The 19,270-nt window shown below is 37.0% G+C and overlaps 1 protein-coding gene across 1 annotated transcript; it reads left to right on the plus strand.

The window, feature by feature from the left end:
* Positions 1 to 14,561: 14,561 nt before the first annotated feature.
* LOC107792591 (putative aquaporin NIP5-1) lies at positions 14,562 to 19,132 on the plus strand. The gene is made up of 4 exons (XM_016614816.2): positions 14,562 to 15,357; positions 16,474 to 16,893; positions 17,593 to 17,654; positions 18,627 to 19,132. Exons 1-4 carry the CDS (start codon positions 15,145 to 15,147, stop codon positions 18,823 to 18,825), a joined length of 894 nt encoding a protein of 297 aa, XP_016470302.1. The 5' UTR covers positions 14,562 to 15,144; the 3' UTR covers positions 18,826 to 19,132.
* Positions 19,133 to 19,270: the final 138 nt, after the last annotated feature.

Here is a 19,270-nt window from a genome sequence, read left to right on the forward strand (position 1 = left end):
ACTAGGGAAAACGTCTATCCATCGGTGGACCCACCTACTTCTCCCGGGGATGCGGACACTTCTCTTCATCCTAGTTCCGGAGACACTACATTTTAGCTTTTATTTTATTTTTCCCATTGTGTACTTTTACCATTTTGACATGTTCTTGTAAATAAAGACATATTTTTGCTCAAGTATTGTTTGAGTCTTACTTTCGTTTGAATATCCATGCAAGTCTTTAACCTTTGCATTTGCTTAAGAATTCTGTGCACGTTTTTCTGTTCGCGCTTTACTATGTGTAGTCTCAGATGCATTTTCCTTGAAGCACTTTGGTTCCGAGCATTATCCCTTTTACGTGAGAGTATCTATAAGTATTTTCGCAAGTTTACTTTTTGCGTCCTTTCATGTACGTCTTTGGGTGCATTTTTACTCGAAGGCATTTTGATTCCAGGCACATCTTCTTCCGAAACCAACCCTTTAACGTGAGGGTTTTCATAAGAGAGGGCCTTATTATGTTTACGGTGCCCTCGAAGAGGACGTCTCATGTTCATTACGGTACTAACATTTGAAGTACTTATTTAACTTTCAAATGAAAAATTTAGTTCATCGTTCAAACAAGAAACAAGATAAAAACAAAAGCATTTCATTTCATATAATTTCTTCTATTTTCTAAAGTACACAAGCATTTATTATGCAAAAACGAAATTGCTATTACTTGTGGCTATCTTGTACAACTTGTTTCTATAGGGCTGGCTGCGTATTCCCCGGTCCCGATGATACATTTTATTTCCTGATTTTTGTTTCCCGGTTGATGTGGAAGTCAATGCTATTGTATCCTCATATCATTCCCTCCAGTGTTCGAATGCGAAGAATACGAATTGAAACTTGTTTGTTTGCCTTGCTATCAAAGGTCTTATTGATGATGTCTTCGTAGTATGCTTTCTATTGCTGTCTAATTAAAAACCTTGCCAGAAAAACCCAATTGGGACAAAAACTGAACGAAGGGAATGCAACACATACTTTCTGCTTGAATAATGTTCATCGGCAATAATATCTTTTGAGGTATTCCACGTTCCAGTTGCTAGGCAACTTTTCTCCATTTTGGTTCTCCAACTCGTATGAACCTTTCCCAGTGATAGCAGAAATCCTGTAGGGACCTTCCCATATTGGACCTAGCTTCCCCGTGTTGAGATCCCGGGTATTTTGGGTTACTTTCCTCAGAATCAAATCTTCTAATTTGAAATAACAGAGGTTGGTTCTTCGATTATAATATCACTCCATTCTCTGCTTTTGAGCTGCCATTCTTACACGCGCCAAGTCTCTGCGTTCCTCGAGCAGTTCCAAGTTGATTAACATTGCTTCGTTGTTCTATTCTTCATCTGCCCGAAAATATCTCAAAGTGGGTTCACCCACTTCTACCGGGATTAGGTCTTCAGCACCGTACACAAGGAAAAAATGAGTTTCTCCTGTGATCGATTTGGCCGTTGTTCGGTAGGCCCATAGAACTCCGGGCAATTCTTCAGCCCATTGGCCTTTTGCTGCTTCCAACCTTTTCTTGAGGTTTTGAATAATCACTTTGTTTGTTGACTACGCTTGATCGTTTGCGCTCGCATGATAAGGAGAAGATGTGATCCTCTTTATCTTCAAATCTTAGAGGAACTTTGTAACTTTTGCACCGATACATTGTGGCCCATTGTCGCATGCTATCTCTTTTGATATTTCGAACCTACAAATTATATTTTCCCACAGAAAATTGACTACTTCGCGTTCTCCGATATTCTGATAAGGACATGCTTCCACCCATTTAGAAAAATAGCCAGTCAGATTTAAAAGAAACCTTACCTTTCTGGGAGTCGGTGGCAGTGGTCCGACGATGTCCATCCCCCATTTCTTGAACGGCCATGGGGACAGAATCAAATGTAAGGGTTCTGCCAGTTGGTGTACTAGTGGTGCGTAGCGTTGGCACTTATCACATTTTTGTATGAAGTTTTTGGCGTCTTGTTCCATGCGAGGCCAGTAATATCCTGCCCGTACCAACTTCAGCACCAAAGAATCTGCGCCCGAGTAATTTTCGCATATCCCTTCGTGGACTTCTCTCGTGATATAATTAGCTTCTAACGCTCCTAAGCACCAGGCCAGTGGGCCTTGGAAGGTTTTTCTATACAATTGGCCTCTCTTAATGCTAAATGTGCAGCTTTGGCCCATAACGCCTGTGATGCTTTGGGATCTTCGGGAAACTTCCCGTGCCCGAGATAGTCGATTATTTCATTTCTTCAGTCCCAGACCACACTAGTCAAATTTACCTCACATTAACCATCTATATCCAAGACTGAGTTCATCAGTTGCACTACCATCCCGGACTCCGATCCCTTTATTTCCGTTGATGATCCTAAGTTTGCTAATACGTCCGCTTCTGCGTTATCCTCCCTCGGGATATGAGTAATTGACCACTCCCGGAATCGTGCCAAAAGAGCCTGGACCTTTACCACGTATTATTGCATACGTTCTTCTTTAGTATCAAAGATCCTGTATACCTGATTTACCACCAGCTGCGAGTCACATTTGATTTCGATAACCTCGGAATCAAGTTACTGGGCCAATTCGAGCCCTACAATCAAAGCTTCAAACTCTATTTCATTGTTAATTAGAATGATCGTTCTGATGGCTTGCCTTAAGATTTTCCCTGAAGGCGTGATTAAGAATATTCCGAGTCCGGACCCTTTTACGTGGGAATCTCCGTCCGTAAATAAGCTCCAAACCCCCGATGTCGATTCCGACACCATTATTGCCTCCTTGGTTGCCAGAGGCAGTAGTCACGGACTGAAATTGGCCATGAAGTCTGCCAAGACTTACGACTCAATCGCAGTCCTTAGTTTATATTCTAAGTTTAACTTACTCATTTCGATGGCCCATTGGCTAGTCTACCCGAGAGCTCAGGTTTATGAAGGATGTTCCGCAAAGGAAAAGTAGTCACCACAACTATCTGGTGGCATTGGAAGTAGGGCCTTAACTTTCGAGCGGCGACTACGAGAGCTAAGGCTAGTTTTCCCAAATGTGGGTAGCGAGTTTCTGCTCCCGTTAAATTTTGCTAACATAATAAATGGAAAATTGCGTACCTTCGTCCTCCCGGACTAAAACCGCACTTACCGCAACTTCTGAAACCGCGAGGTAGACTAGCAATGTTTTACCTTCTTTTGGTTTTGAGAGAAAAGAATGGCTTGATAAGTACTTATTCATGTCCCTCAAAGCCTGCTAGAACTCCAGTGTCCATTCGAAATTATTTTTCTTTTTGAGCAGTGTGAAGAAGCGATGGCATTTTTCCGACGAACGGGAAATGAACCTGCTCAAAGCTGCCAATCTTCCTGTGAGCATTTAGATTTCCTTTACGTTCGACAATTGATCCAGGATATCTTCTATAGACTTGTTTTTGTTGGGGTTTATCTAAATTCCCCTTTGTGAGACTAGAAATCCCAGAAACTTACCAGAATTGACCCCGAACGCGCATTTCTCAAGATTAGGTTTCATGTTATGCTTCCTCAGGATGTCGAATGTTTCTTGCAAATGCTTAAGTTGGTCACATGCATTCAAAGACTTAACGTGCATATCATCTATATAAACTTCCATAGTCTTTCCTATTTTCTTTTCAAACATCTTATTTATGAGCCGTTGATAAGTGGCTCCGGCGTTTTTCAACCCGAAGAGCATCACATTGTAACAATATGTACCGAAATTCATTACAAACGAAGTCTTTTACTGATCTTCTGGGTTTATCCTGATTTGGTTTTACACGGAATAAGCATCGAGGAAACTCATTAACTCGTTCCCGGTGCGGGATCAATCATTTGATCGATATTTGGCAGTGGGAACGAGTCTTTCAGGCACGCCTTATTAAGGTCTTTATAGTCTGCACACATGCGAAATTTATTGTTCTTCTTAGGAACTACTACTACATTGGCTAGCTAGTCTGGATATCTTACCTCTCGGATCGAACCGATATTAAGCAAGAAGGTTACCTCTTCTTTGACGAATTTATTCTTGGCCTCAGAAATAAGGCATTTCTTTTGTCTTACCGGAGCTACATTGGGATCCAAACTCAGCTTGTGCACGGCTACTTCCGTCGGGATACCTATCATATCCTCGTGAGACAATGCAAAACAATCGGCATTAAATTTACGGGATTCAATACAACCAGACCTGAGCTCCGGGTGCAGTCCTGTCCCCAAATGGAATTTTCTTTCTAGGAATTTTTCGAACAATGCAACTTGCTCCAGTTCCTCCACTGTGAACTTCATTGCGTCCATCTCTTCTGGAACTTGAAAATATCTCAGCACCTGATAATGTTCTGAGGACTCTACTCACGAGCTAACTTTTTCTAGCTCAGGGGTAGGTGCCTATTACATCCCATACTTTAATATTAGGATGAGTCGTAGTAATCCATATGAGCTTAAAGGGATTAAGACCATTCATGAGATTATAGAGGATTTGTGACTATGTTATTGTAAGACCTCGTAAGTTTAACAACTTTGATATAATTATATACATTTGATATGGTATTTTGAGTGGAGTATTTTTGTAAAAAAAAAAGGTTTGAAAAATATGATTTTGTATAGTTATTAATATTACTACTTTCGAACATATTTTAAATTATACACATAATATGAGAAAGTTTATGAGATTTTCTTTATTGTAAAGGTAGAAATTATTTTTTTCACAAGAAAAGAAGGTTATCGTTTTACCATTTTAAGAATTAAGGGTACGAAAATTTGTACTCTTTATATGAAATTAGAAAAATTAGAAGTTGAGAAAATATATGTATTTTTACATGGATGTTTTAATGAAATAATAGTGTATGTATTGATTTTCTATGGTACCACATGACCATGATAGTAAGATGAATAAAGTATGATAAAATTGAGTAGTATTTTAAGTAATTTAAGATAATTCTTAATTATGTGAATAATTGATTAATTGTGGGGATAATTATGGTATTAAATAGGATTAAGTGGATAAAGATTTTATGGGCTGCCACATGGCATTAAGCTAGGCCAAGGTGGCACCAATATGCATGATGAGTCATAACACATAAGGTGCCTTGTTTACACGTGAAAGTCTTTGGATAATTACCTTTGTTTTGGTTTCTTTATTAGTGATATAACTTGGAAAAGTTTTGGAAGACATGACAGAAGAAGGCCGAAAAAATTGTTTGATGATTTAGAGTATGGAGTGAATATTAGTCGAATAAGAAATAATGTGCTATGATATCAAGAATATCATACGGATTTTCCCTACTTCGATCCACCGTTACGTATTTTTTTGCAAATACGTGTGTTAGAGGGATTGTCAAGAGAATCGGCTCAGGTATATTAAGGCTATCCCTCTCTTTTCTTTTGGCATGATCCAAGTAATGATACATAAACGTAATATTATTCCATAAATGGTTATACTCTTAGTAGTTAAGGATGTCTACGTTATTCATTCCTATGAAATGTATGTCTAAGTACGCTCCTAAGTCTCTATTGAGGTATATGATAAAGATGTTAATGTTCATAATGGTATTATATGCATCATGCATTTACCATCGAGCTACGGTCGATTGGGCAGTTACATATTTACCCCCGAGCTACGGCCGGCCGGGCAGTCATGCATTTACCATCGAGCTACGGCCGGTTGGGCAGTTATACATTTTCCACCGAGCTACGGCCGGTCGGGCAGTCATACATTTACCACCGCACTACGGCCAGTCGGGATAGTTATCACTGATCAGTTGGGCAGTCATGCATCATACGATATGGATAATAGTCTCAAAAAGAAGCATTATATATATATAAGTATAATAAGTATGCATATACGGTGGCACTTCAGAGATTCAGGTTAATTTTATATGTCTTTAATTAATGTTGGGTTATTGTTATGTTTCAGTTCTGCCTTACATACTCGGTAAATTATTCACACTGATGTCCTTTTGTTGGGGACGTTGCATTCATGCCTGAAGGTATAGATGATCAGTTTGACGAGCCCTCATTGTAGACGAGGTTAGCATTCAGCGAAGGATCGGTAAGACTCCACCTCATTTGGAGTGTAACCGAGTCTATAAGTCATCGTGTCAGAGTTTTGCTACAGACTTATGGGTAGGCCGGTACCCTGTCCCATTTGATGTCGAATAATCTTAGAGGCTTTGTAGACAGAGGTTCATTATATACAGTATGTCAGAGTCCTTGATGGCCCATATGTATTCATGTTTTAAGAAAGATGGTTCAGTGATACAGTGTTTGCTCATTTATAGTTATACATTACGAGTTGTGGTCATCTTGGCCCATGACAGTTATAAAAAATAAGTTACAGAGTGGTTCGCTCGGGCTAATACAACACTGGGTACCAGCCACGCCTCCCCAGGTTTGGGGCATGACAGTGCCGGTTCATGTAATTTCTATATCGTGTGCTCCTTCCCTTTGCTATTGGAAACCAAAATTGCATTCATCTCTCTTGCTGCCGGTTGATCAACTCTTATCTGCTTGATTCCTTCGGGCGTTGGAAACTTTAGCCATTGGTGATATGTTGAGGGTATAGCTTTTATCTCGTGTAACCATGGCCTTCCCAGGATGATATTATATCCCATGTCACCATCTACTACTTCGAAGAGAGTTATTTTCATTGACCCATTCGCGGACGAATGTTCTTAAGGGGGGAGACTGTGAGACCCCAGGTGTTTCTCTCTTCTCTTACGTAATATACGTAACGTGGCGTGGTTATATTAGGTATATATGATTGGGTATAGCACATTGGGAGAATAAGACTGAAAATGTGTGGTAATATCAAGGAACTAAACTAAAGCTTTAAGTCAAAGGAATCCCTTAAACAAAGGTTCATGGTTAAAGAAATGGCTCGGGTAGCACCCCGCGCGTTCGAAAGGTTTAAGTTAACTTGCACATGTGGGATAAGACTAAGAGTGTATAATATGCTAAGAATAATGTGTTATGAGGTATTATAATATCACACTCGTCACATGTTAAGTTTTGGAGTCAAGCAAGTTGCGAAATAAAGGTCGGCAAAAGTTATCGTAAATTTCTCTAATAAATATTTTAAACTTTGGGTCAAATGTATCAGATCATTTATCCTAATATATAAAGATTTATGGGACCCACAACCTACCAAATCGAAGGTCTACGAGTCTAGTTTGCAACCAAAGAAATCTCACATCAAACCGACGTTGGAGTAAACAGTTATGACTGTTTTACCGCGGACTGTCCGGGCTGAAATCGGATCGCGAACCGGGTCGGGTCAAACAAGTGGTATAAGTCGGAAAATCCGACTTTTAAGACCCCAAAACATTTCATCTTCGTCCCAAAATAGTGAGAAAGCTTAAGAGAGGGTTTCATGGTGTTCTTGAGTGATTAAGGTCCGTTTTTAACAATTTCTATCGTTAAAATTTGCCCCCGTGCCTAGAAGCGCAATCTCTACGCTTTGCAATCGTTTTCCCCTTCTATTAGCTGTGTTTGGAGCAATTTTTGGAAGATAGGAAATTGTTATTCATGTCATAACCTTACAGTCTAGGCTTAGTATTTCAGATGTTGTGCTGCCCGATCTGTTGGGCCCCCAGTCTAGTTAGCTAGTATGTTTAGTGGCTAACTCGATCGAATAAAGTATCGAGTGCCAGTCGTGCCTCCCCTAGTTTGGGGCGTGACAATCACGCTCGCAAGGTTGAATCCAGCGAGGAGCTTTGTTGCCGGAATAATGCTTCCGGTGAGTTTAGCTTGCTCCAATACTCTCCATTGTATGATATTAGTTGAACTTCCTAGATCCACTAGAACACGTTTAATCTTAAAATCCAACACATTTAAAGAAATTACCAGTCATCGTTGTGTGGTAACAACAATCCCTCCTTGTCCTCCTCCGTGAAAGTGATATCGTCTTCCCTAAATCTTTTACTATGAGTTATTGATACTTTAGTCTTCTTCGCTACCAAAAGGGTGACCCCATTAATCTCATTCCCTCCGAAGAACATATTGATCATTTGGTGTGGGGGTTCTTCTCCTGCTTTTGAAGGTTCCGCGTTGTCTCTGTTACGACCATAATTGTTCTTAGACCGGTCACTCAAGAATTCTCTGAGGTGACCATTCTTGAATAGTGTTTCCACCTCTTCCCGGAGGTGTCGGCAGTCCCTTGTTCGGTGGTCGTTCGTCAACGGTGAACTTGTTTGCTGCCCGGAAGTTTCTGCCACGACCTTCGGTCCGCTCGTAAGGCAAAATCCGACCCCTCGAAGTCCGTCTGCTCGCATCGTAGTCATTCTTTGATTTTTCTCTACTTTTCTCCCGTCCAAAAGGCCGATGATGTAGAACTGACCTGGTCATCTTCGATCCTTATCTTTGACTCGTACCGACTGTGGACATCTGCCCAAGTTGTTGCTTGAAACTCAAGTAGGCTCTCCTTTAGCTTCCGGGAAGCGTCTGAGCTTCTTGGATTCAATCCTTTGGTGAATGCTTCAGCTGTCCATTCATCCGGGATAACTGGGAGCAACATTCTTTCTTTCTGGAATCGGGTAACGAACTATCGTAATAATTCAGATTCTCCCTGTGCGATTGTGAATATGTCGGCCTTCCGGGTTTGTACTTTTCTGGCCCCGGCATAAGCCTTGATGAAAAAATCCACAAGCATCTCAAAAGAATCTAAGGAGTGCTCGGGTAATAATGAATACCATGTTATAGCTCCCCTCGTGAGAGTTACTCCAAATTTCTTTTAGCAACACAGATTCAATTTCGTGAGGAGCTAAATCATTTCCTTTTACCGCCGTTGTGTAGGTGGTAATATGCTCCTGTGGGTCTAAAGTTCCATCATACTTTGGCACTTCAGCCATTTTGAACTGCTTCGAGATTAGTTTTGGTGCCGCACTCAGCTTGTACGGCAATTGAGTATACTTCTTTGAGTTCAGGCCTTTCAATACTGGTGGCACGCCTGGGATTTGGTCCATGCATGCGTTTACTTCCCTCATAAACCGTAAAAGTTCATTCTTGAACGGGTCGTTCTCGTTGTTGAGACCGGATCCACTCCCCCAGCCCCGTTGGAGCCAACTTTACCCCTGGGAGTGTTGTCGTCGATTCTATGCGTTGTTTGGTTTGCGGGAACACCAGGAGGAATTGGATCTCGTTTGTTTGCATTATTCGAAGCCCCCGATAGCGCCTGCTTCAGCTTCGTCATAACCTTATCGTGCCACGTGAGATGGCCTAGAATGATCGTTTGTTGCTCTTGCAGAACCCTCACTGCATCCACGACATGCTCCTCATCAGCATCATCGAGAGTTGTCTCCTGAACTTGTCGAGGGTGCTACCTGTCATGAACTGGCGTGGAGTCATTCCCCTCATTGCGGATGTTACTGATTGAATCCTCGAAATGAGGCTGATCCCCTCGAATTTCAGGGTTGTGCATGTCGTTAACAGTGTTATCTGCCATTTTTTGTATTTTTTCTAAGACAAAATAATCAAATCACGTTAGTAAAAAAGGCAAGGATCAATTTAATTGCACTATTTATAGCTGTATCTAGGGAAAAGGTCCTAGGATCGTGCCCTCCTTTAATGTCAATTATGAGGGTCATTGATGAAGATGTAATAGTGAACATAAATGCCAAATTCTCTGTAACGTACCGTCTCTCTTAATGCTATAGAATATTTTTTATTAAATGCTACCGGGCGCAGAGTATTTAATACACCTTTATGAACGTTATCCCTTCCGGTGACAAGTGAAATGATTGCGTTGGGTCTTCGGTCATCCCCGTCTTGGGTTCCACGTGCATCTTTCCTTTAAATAACCACGTGTCATATCATATTTCACCATATACAAGAGACGAAGCAGAGTTTGAAATTTGTGAATTCTGAATTTACACTGAACTTTTAACTCATTTGGTTACTTAATTTACAATTAAATATTTATACATATTAATCAATTTTCTAATACAAAAATAATATCTAATTAAAAATAATTGGACTCTTCCGAACCTGTAAAAATACACTATCTCCGCCCTTTACTAGGAAGTATGCTGGGAGCAAAAGCACATGGGAACTCGTTGTTCTTTTCTTGGTATAAACGAAAACTCCATCTATATATAGTATACAAACTAAATACTAAGGAAAGCGCAGGATTCAAGATTTGATATATACTCCCTCCGTTCACTTTTATTTGACATGTATGCTAAAAATAAATTTTTATATTTACTTATCAATTTACGCATATCAAGGAAAGACAATTTTTTTTCCTGTTATACTCACAGTATTTATTACTCATTTTAAATTATTTTCTCAAATCCAATAAAATATGCATCAATTAATATGAGTATTATGATAAATTATACACTTTATTTATTATTTTTTAAGGGGTGCGAAAAGTCAAAACATGTCAAGTAAAAATGAACGGAGGGAGTATTAATATTATGGTATTACGCGCCTTTAGCATTGTGCAGCAGATCAGGGGTTACTCCTAATCCAGAAGAAATGACGCTGATGCCTATGGGTTGCGAACATGGTTGCCAAGTATTCTTTGTCCAGCTATACAGGTAGCAGACTGTTAGTCCAACTGAGTTAGTGGGAGAATCATATGTAAAGGCCATTCATTAATTAAAGTATAGTAGAATTCATATCCAAGCAAACAGTAATACAACTAATCAGGACGGATGCACGTGGAACAAAGCGATTAGTTGAAATTTTTTAGTAATATTATACGGAAATAATAAGATGAAGGAAATAACACCGGTTGACATATATTGTTGCTTGGCACACTAGTTAAGTTACTAATTTTGAGAGAGCTTCTATTGTTAAAAATTGTAAATAGATAGAATTGAAATAGATAGAATTGAACTCACGCCTTCTTTTAACTTAAGACTCAACAAAATAACTGGACTAAGATTATTTCTTGTTAGGTAATGTGATAATTAGTACTATTATTTATTTTTTTATGTTCTATAAATATTGACACCACTTATAAAAAATCTTGCATGTAGATATTAAATCTAAGGTTTTAATTTGAAATTGGGATCATAAAAAGGTAAAGACGTTGCCGGTATCCCACGCTTCTTGAGGATTTACAAAGTTAATTAGAATATGTTACCAAGCTCGAGCTCACTTCTGACGTTAAGTTGATCAGTGCATGCATTCATGTGAAGTTTCATGGATTCCACATCTTTATTCTATTTTCTGTCTACTTGAGGGGATGCAGCTGACGAGATATTCTGTTTGAAAAGTATTCTAGTTTCCATTTCATAAATGCCACACCTAATTACAGAGATGCGTTTTGGCATCGCACAACTATATAGTATAAAAATCCAGGCATGTTTTAGCAACGAGTCAGAGAATCACTTTAAATTTCTTATAGATTTAAGAGTTGGGTATGCTCTGTCAAAAGTATTACTCCTACTTATATTGGATCACCAATTCCATCTATGCCCTAATCCATCACCCTTCCATTTTATAGAGACGAGTACATGCAACCTGCCCCCGAAGGATTTTTGTCACTTTTTCTTTTTGTTGGGGGGAGTGTGATTAATTATTACCATGGGTTATAATAATGTAAAATTATCTCATATCACTTAATTATGATTAAGTGGTATAAATAAGTGTATCTTGTATTTATTAATTTGATGTAAATACAGATTTGAATATATTTTCGCTTTTGTATTGCGAGTTTTTTTTTAATTAATGTTGAGCAGTGGAGGATTAGGAGCAAGTTTTGGTCATTTGGTGCAATGCCACCGAAGGAGATTCCTTAAGAAGCCCACACGATGACGCATGATTATTAAGCTATAGAATATCCAGAAAGGAGTTAAAAAATAGTATAGTATTGATGTTTCTACTTCTTTTTCATTTTTTCCCCTTCTCCTCTCGATATATTGGTGACTCTAACACGCTTGACCCACTAAAGCTGAAAAGAAACATGAAAAATAGGGAAGGAAACATTATTGTAGTCAACAAAACTAAAAGAGTGAAAGGAATAGGGAAATTATTAGGCTGATGAAAATAAAACAAATAAGTTTGGCCCGGCCCCTTCAAACTCTGAAATACTATCTTATAGGACTCTAGATTGTCTTATTCTTTTTTTAGCCATTTATCTCTACATTTACCTCCAACTAATTATTTATGTTACTAACAATTATTGATTGTTAAACAACTTCCTGAGTATCTTTAAGTTATTGGACACAAACTTATTTTTTTAATACTTAATTAGCTATTGGGATTGATAAAATAACTCCAGTTTCTACTTGCCCATGACCGTACGCATTCCGAGTAAATTTCACAACTAATCATATAATAATTATTATTTTTCACCAAAGTTATATAACTTTGTTTTCTCACACAAAAATCATATAACAATGTCATTTTTTCATCAAAGTCATATAACTATATTTTCTCACACAAAAATCATAAAACTTTTACTAACTCACACAAAAATCATAGTGATCGAAAAATATAAAATTTTAGTAGTATTTTCTTATTTTGTAATTTTTATTTTTTATTTTCAGTCTAATATATAATAATCCAATTAAAATAGGAATGAGCTCAGCGTGACCTGGCCCATCCGACCCAATACTCATACATATAAATTAAAATAATACTAAAAGTGAATAGTAAATCTATCAAAAGATGATACTTCTATATATCTTTTATTTTTCTTTTCAAGATTTTTAATCAAATTGATAGCATTTTTATTTCAATTGCTCTCTAATTATACCTTTTATTTCTTTATTTTTTTGTCAGAATCTCATGCATTCCGAACTAAATGAATTCACTTTTAGTATTATTTTAGCTTACGTATATGGGTATTGGGACAGGTTGGGTTGTGTCATTCCTATTTTAAGGAAGGAAAAAATATAAAATTAACCATCCGGCCGAAACTAATTGTATTTGCTAGCCAATATATATATATATATATATATATATATATATATATATATATGAGAGAGAGAGAGAGAGAGAGAGAGAATGTGTATGTTATATGTAAATAATACATGCGCGCGCGCGCACACATATATAATATTTTATCGGCTATTAGTTTTAGGAGCGGTTCAAAATATACTCATATTTCTTCTATTTTAATTGGGTAATTATTTATTAGACTGAAAATATAAAATAAAAAAACCGTAAATTAAAAAAATACTACCGAAAAATTTATTTTCCGATCGCCTATGATTTTTGTGTGAATTAATGAAAGTTTTATGATTTTTGTGTGAGAAAACAAAGTTATATGATTTGGGGAAAAAAGTCATAATTATATGATTTTTGTGTGAGAAAACAAAATTATATGACTTTGATGAAAAAAAGTAATAGTTACATGATTATTTGTGAAATTTACCCAATATTATTTTTTATATTAACCAACTTGAGCCAGAGTAGCAAAATAGTTGAGCCATGTTCAAAATTTTCATTTTCACATTTTAAAGATACATACTTCAGTATAGTTCACATGTGATGACATTAGACGTGTCATACATGCATCGAGTACAAGAAACTCCACTACTGAATTTCTTTATATTAGTGACAAATTAAATCTTTATAAACTTAAAATTAAGAATGAAAAAGAGTTCATATCTACTGGACTTATTGGACTCCTAATGATTCATTAGTATTTTGACTGGCGAACAATAATAATAATGCATATAATAGCACCAAGTTCTTTGCAGTTAATATATACCTTCTCTCTCTAACTTTATTTTTCTTTTTGCTCTTTGCTGGGTGGGTTGAACTTCTCTCTCCAATGGCGCGTGCTTTGTTTAATGCATTATTGGTAGAAGGTAGAATTATTAAAATAAGGAAAATTGAAATTGTCAGTGCGTCACTGGCGGTTACGATCACCGATGAACTTGTTATCTCCCTTTTTTTCTACGATAAATTATTACCGTATGAGAATAATTAGTCGTGCAGGTAACAGACTAACAGTAGGGCAGAGATGTTAAATGGACGGATCACGTCGGATATAGGTTAGTAAAAACTAAATAATGTAAAAATAGATAATCTATTCGATCCAACTAATATTCAATACGGATAGAAAATTAGTTAAATAATGGATAATATAAATATTCATATTATCTATAACTTTTTTATATGATCATTTTTGGAAGAATTTTTAATTTTTCAAGGAACCCTAATTTGAATCTTTTCACCTATAAAAGTTAAATCTATTTGTCATATATTTTTTAAGTAGATAATATGAATTTTATCCATATTTGACTAATTTTTAATAAATTTATTATCCAACGCATTTGTTAATGAATAATATGAATAGATAATTATTTTTTTATCCATCCCCTTGCCACAACAATTGGTATACCATATCTCATCTATTCAACTACTAGTAGTAGCTCGTAAAATCAAATAAGAAGGGAGAGTTTTGTGCAAAAAGAAAAGAAAAAAAAGGATAATAATAAAGAGAGAGTGTTGGTAGTCTTTGCTGTTATAGTTATTTTATCAAGCGCCCTGTCAGTTTAGCAATGTAAGCATTGACTTTTCTCTCTCTCTTCTCGTCTCTCTCATAAGATTGTCGGCTTCCATTTACTATTCGAGGAGTAATTTATTTACTTTATAGCTAAGCAGTGTGTGTATATAATTACATATGCCATACCCAAAACATATAGCCCACTGCCCGTCCTTGCCTAAAATCATTTCTGTTTCTTGTTTCCGCTGTTTCGTTAATCTGTTTCTTCTTCTTCTTCTTCTTCTTCTTCTTCTTCTTCTTCTTCTTTTTTGTCTGTTACTCTCTGAAGCTGGATCCTCTTCAATTCATTCATTAAGCAGTCTGAGTTGTTGTTCTGTACTGTAATTCAGATCCTATATATGCTCAAGGTTTCGCCATCATCTTAATTAGTGCATATATAGTCAAGCTGGATAGCTTCAGTTCTTGTAATCCTTAGTCGCACAATTATAAAAAACCTCTAAAGCATGTAACTTTAGTTCTCCTAGCTTCTCCTTTCCACCAAAAAAATTAAAAAAAAATCTTTTTTTTTCCATTTGTTATGTTTCCTGCCGGATTCTGATTATTCTGAGGATCAAACGATCTGGCCGTTAAACTGAATATCGTGTAGCTAAACATTTAAAAAAGCCAAAAAATCATGTAATTACTTCTCCTTTGAAAGAAACCTAGCTCATCTAATAAAACAAAAAACAAAAAAAAAACAAAGGAAAACTATCGGAGATGCCGGAATTTGAATCACCAGTATCGGCGCCGGCAACGCCGGGGACACCAACGCCGCTATTCTCGTCGATTCGAGTGGACTCAATGGAGTCTAATTATGATCGAAAGTCAATGCCCCGATGCAAGTGCTTGCCTTTGGATGCTCCAACATGGGGCACCCCTCACACGTGTCTTTCTGACTTCCCTGCACCAGACGTCTCCCTCACCCGCAAGGTACACACGTTCTCAACTATTAATTTGCATTGGATAAAAATAGTAGAAATCATGCTAGATAGTAACTCTAAAGGGATTATAATTAGTAGTTAAATTTTGAAGAATTAACCAAATAGCCGTCCACCCAATCAACTAAATTAAAAATAGTCAATAAAAGTATAATATGTGCATAATGTTTGTATTATACATGTATAATTATGTATAATCAGTGTATAATTTATATATATGGCTAGAAAAAATAAATAATAAATGTTGCCGGCTATTTGTGTAAAGATTCCTTAAATTTTTGGGACAAAAATATCTTGAATTATATTTAAGTTAAGATTTTTAGTTTACGATTTCATAACAAAAATAAGTATTGACTAATGTATAAATAACATGAGAATGACTATCTGTTATTAAAATCACATATTCACATTTCATTTGTCAAGGTCCAATGGTTGCGATAACTAGCTAGATTGTGTCAATTGGACCAGCTTTTGCCAGTCTCTCGATTGCTAGAATGTTGTCATATTATATTTTTCTTTAAGATATTTGCATCTCTTTTTAAGATAAATTCTGGTGATATTGATTATTTATTTTTTGCCTATGCTATTAGATTTTCATTAATTTAATTTTTGGTCCACGTAGAATACCCGGCTATTAATCAAGTTTTAGTTAGACAAATTGGGGGTTAGGTAGATCATATGGGTACTTAATAAACCATTACAAGCATGATTATGTCACAAGATACATTTATTAAACTCAGATTAATATCCTTTTGTTATACTCAAAAATGCATATCCAGACTCGTTTTTTTTAGTTACCAATACTCGTTTTGTGGTGAAAGACTCTGTAATATTTAAGTACAAAAATAAGCGAATAAAACGAGGAAAACTTGAAGGACGTACAAGCTCACTCTCACGAGTCACGGGTATGAAATGTGCTACAAATATAATCTTAAAATTTAGCAAGTTTTTGTTGTGCCAATAGATAATAAACCGACGCTCACTGTTCTAGTAGTTCATGAACTTGCAAGTTCTGATTTCTGACATAGAACTCCTTCGTTGTTACTTTGTTGCATTTATAGAACTAATTGTCATATCCTAAAGCATAGAAACTTGTGTGTGGATACAGTTGGGAGCAGAGTTCGTGGGGACATTTATCCTTATATTTGCTGCAACAGCTGGGCCAATTGTGAACCAGAAGTACAGCGGCGTAGAATCTCTAATAGGAAATGCAGCTTGCGCTGGGCTGGCCGTTATGATCGTGATTCTGTCAACAGGCCATATTTCTGGAGCACATCTTAATCCGTCGCTCACCATCGCATTTGCAGCACTTCGTCACTTTCCGTGGGTTCAAGTGCCGGCCTATGTTGCAGCGCAGGTTTCAGCATCCGTTTGTGCTTCTTTTGCTCTCAAGGGTGTTTTTCATCCTTTCATGTCTGGTGGCGTTACTGTTCCTTCCGTAAACACTGGCCAGGCTTTTGCTCTCGAATTCCTCATCACATTCAATCTCCTTTTTGTTGTCACTGCTGTTGCTACCGACACCCGCGCGGTATGGACCAACTTAACTTGTCTTGGGAGCATTAATCATACATAGTTTTCCTTCGCACTTCAGACTTTTCAAGCCGTTGAGAAATAATAATAATTATAGTATGCATTTTACCATATAACCCCTAATAATGATAGCATTTCAAAAAGTCATGGAAAATAATTTGGGGAATAATTAAGTAGTTAATGATAAGGGTAAAATAAGAGAAAAAAAATATCTTTCTCTCCATCTGCTAGAATGGACAAGTAATTTGCTAGAATGGACAAGTAAAAGTGAAAATATATTTTCAGTGAAAGAAAGAAGGATAGACGATAGCATGTTAATTATGTTATATATACTTCATTTGTTTCTGATTAGCTAGTTTTCTTTTATATACATATTAGACTACTAGTCTAGTTTATTGAAGAGGACCAAAGCGAGAAGGAGGCGTAAAAATTTACCTTAGGTAAAATTTATCATTGATATTGGTTCAATTACACGATCGAAATCTAGAAAGATCTATTACCTCCTTTGAGTTCAACTTAGAGGTTCACACAAATTAATATTAAAAAATAAATCCCTAGAATCCATCTGGTAATTACTTCCATGGCAAGATGGCATGAAAATTTTGTTTTTTCTTCTTTCCTTCCTCTTCCTATGCCAATAAATACATATTCCTTTAGTTTTCTTTTCTCTAACGATACAAATCTTAATATTCAATAGGTGGGAGAGTTGGCGGGCATTGCAGTTGGAGCTACAGTCATGCTCAATATTCTAGTGGCGGGGTAAGTAAATATCTCAACACCCAAGTATTTATTTATTTATTACTTTCTTATGTAAGCCCGTTTGAGGTGCTTAATAACCAAAAAGTGAAAGATCAAGGACAAGGAGGGGCACATGCCAACTTACATCCTCAAATCCTGAGTGTGAATAGGACAGGCTCAATTATGTTAAAAAATATAGCCAACTATCTTTAGCAACTAACCTAGAAATTGTCTTAGATTCTAACTTAGAGACTAAAGTATTGCCTTCCGTATTACAAACTGTGTCAACTCCTAATTCCTATATGTACACTAGGAGTTGAAGGCCAAAAAAATGCGCAAGTAGGACTTCTCCATAATACTACAGGTTAGATGTAATATGATCAACTTACAAAACATTATGTACAACCCTTTCCTTGACCTGCCTAGTTCTAAATGTTGGGAGCTGCATCTTATCCATCATGAGAGGACCATTAGCTTCTCTAGGAAGGTTCTGGACTGTGTAATACAGTTTAGTTGCAAGTGGGACTTGCAAATTTGGCCAAAGCATTTTGCAACGCCATTTTCTTCCCTAGCTAAAACAGTGCCATACTCACAACACCTAAGTATTTAGCTTTTACAGTTTACTTAAATCTATCTGCTAAATCTTTTCCTCCCAGAATCCAAAAATCCTACAATAGTACGTGTTAGTACTAATATTTGGGTTAGCTACCAAACAAATTAAACCTCTGGGGGTATTACCGTATCAGCTCTTGCATTAAGGAAGAAACTTCATTCTGATGCCCTTTCCTCACTTACAAAACTGTTGCACAGAACCAACCGTAAAGAAGTAAACAGTAAGTAGAGAGCTAAATGCTCTCATTCCAATTGTGTTTTTCATGCCTAGCACAGCGAGAAAAGAATTCTCAGCTAGGCTTTTAACTAAGACTTTGCCAAACCAGTAACTCTTTTTTTTTTTTTTTTTTTTTTTGGTTTTTGAAATGTTGGAATAAGCAGGCCATCAAGTGGTGCTTCCATGAATCCAGTAAGAACTTTGGGACCAGCCGTTGCAGCAGGAAATTACAAGTCATTGTGGATATACTTAGTGGCTCCAACTCTGGGGGCTCTTGCAGGGGCAGCTGTTTATACGCTCGTCAAACTTCGAGGGGATGATAGTACTGAGACACCACGCCAGGTTAGGAGCTTCCGCCGCTAGCCTGCTGAAGGAAGGGTGTTGTTCCAACTTCTAATAGCTTATCTTATTATACTATTGCGTGCTTGAAAATAAAGGTGGAGGACTCGGAAAATGTGACTTCCAGTCTCACTACCAAAAACAATTTACAGTTGCATTTGGCACTCTTTCTCCTCATTCGCTATGTGTGGATGGCTTGAGGAAGGGGCTGATATTCGCTTGTGGTCTGCGACCTTTTTTCCTTTTTTTATGGTTTGCTGTGTGAGAAACTTTGCTACGTTATAATTCTGTGTGATGGTAATAAGAAGCTTTCTGAGCTGCTACTTGTTTATGATCTTGTCATAATGTTTAAGCATCAAAATGCTTATATTAGCAGCCATCACATTATAAACACAAAGTTGTAGCAAAATTGTGCACTCCACATAAGTGTGAATCCAATTCAACAGTGATATAATTAAGTAAATAAAAA

This window comes from Nicotiana tabacum, chromosome 15, assembly GCF_000715075.1.
Source record: "Nicotiana tabacum cultivar K326 chromosome 15, ASM71507v2, whole genome shotgun sequence".
NCBI classification, from domain to species: domain Eukaryota; kingdom Viridiplantae; phylum Streptophyta; class Magnoliopsida; order Solanales; family Solanaceae; genus Nicotiana; species Nicotiana tabacum.

Excerpts from the sequence above, each read along its gene's own strand:
- LOC107792591 (XM_016614816.2), top strand. The coding sequence starts at position 15,145 with ATGCCGGAATTTGAATCACCAGTATCGGCGCCGGCAACGCCGGGGACA. Across the intron at positions 16,894-17,592 it reads TTGCTACCGACACCCGCGCG|GTGGGAGAGTTGGCGGGCAT; the intron begins GTATGGACCAAC and ends AATATTCAATAG. Across the intron at positions 17,655-18,626 it reads CTCAATATTCTAGTGGCGGG|GCCATCAAGTGGTGCTTCCA; the intron begins GTAAGTAAATAT and ends TGGAATAAGCAG.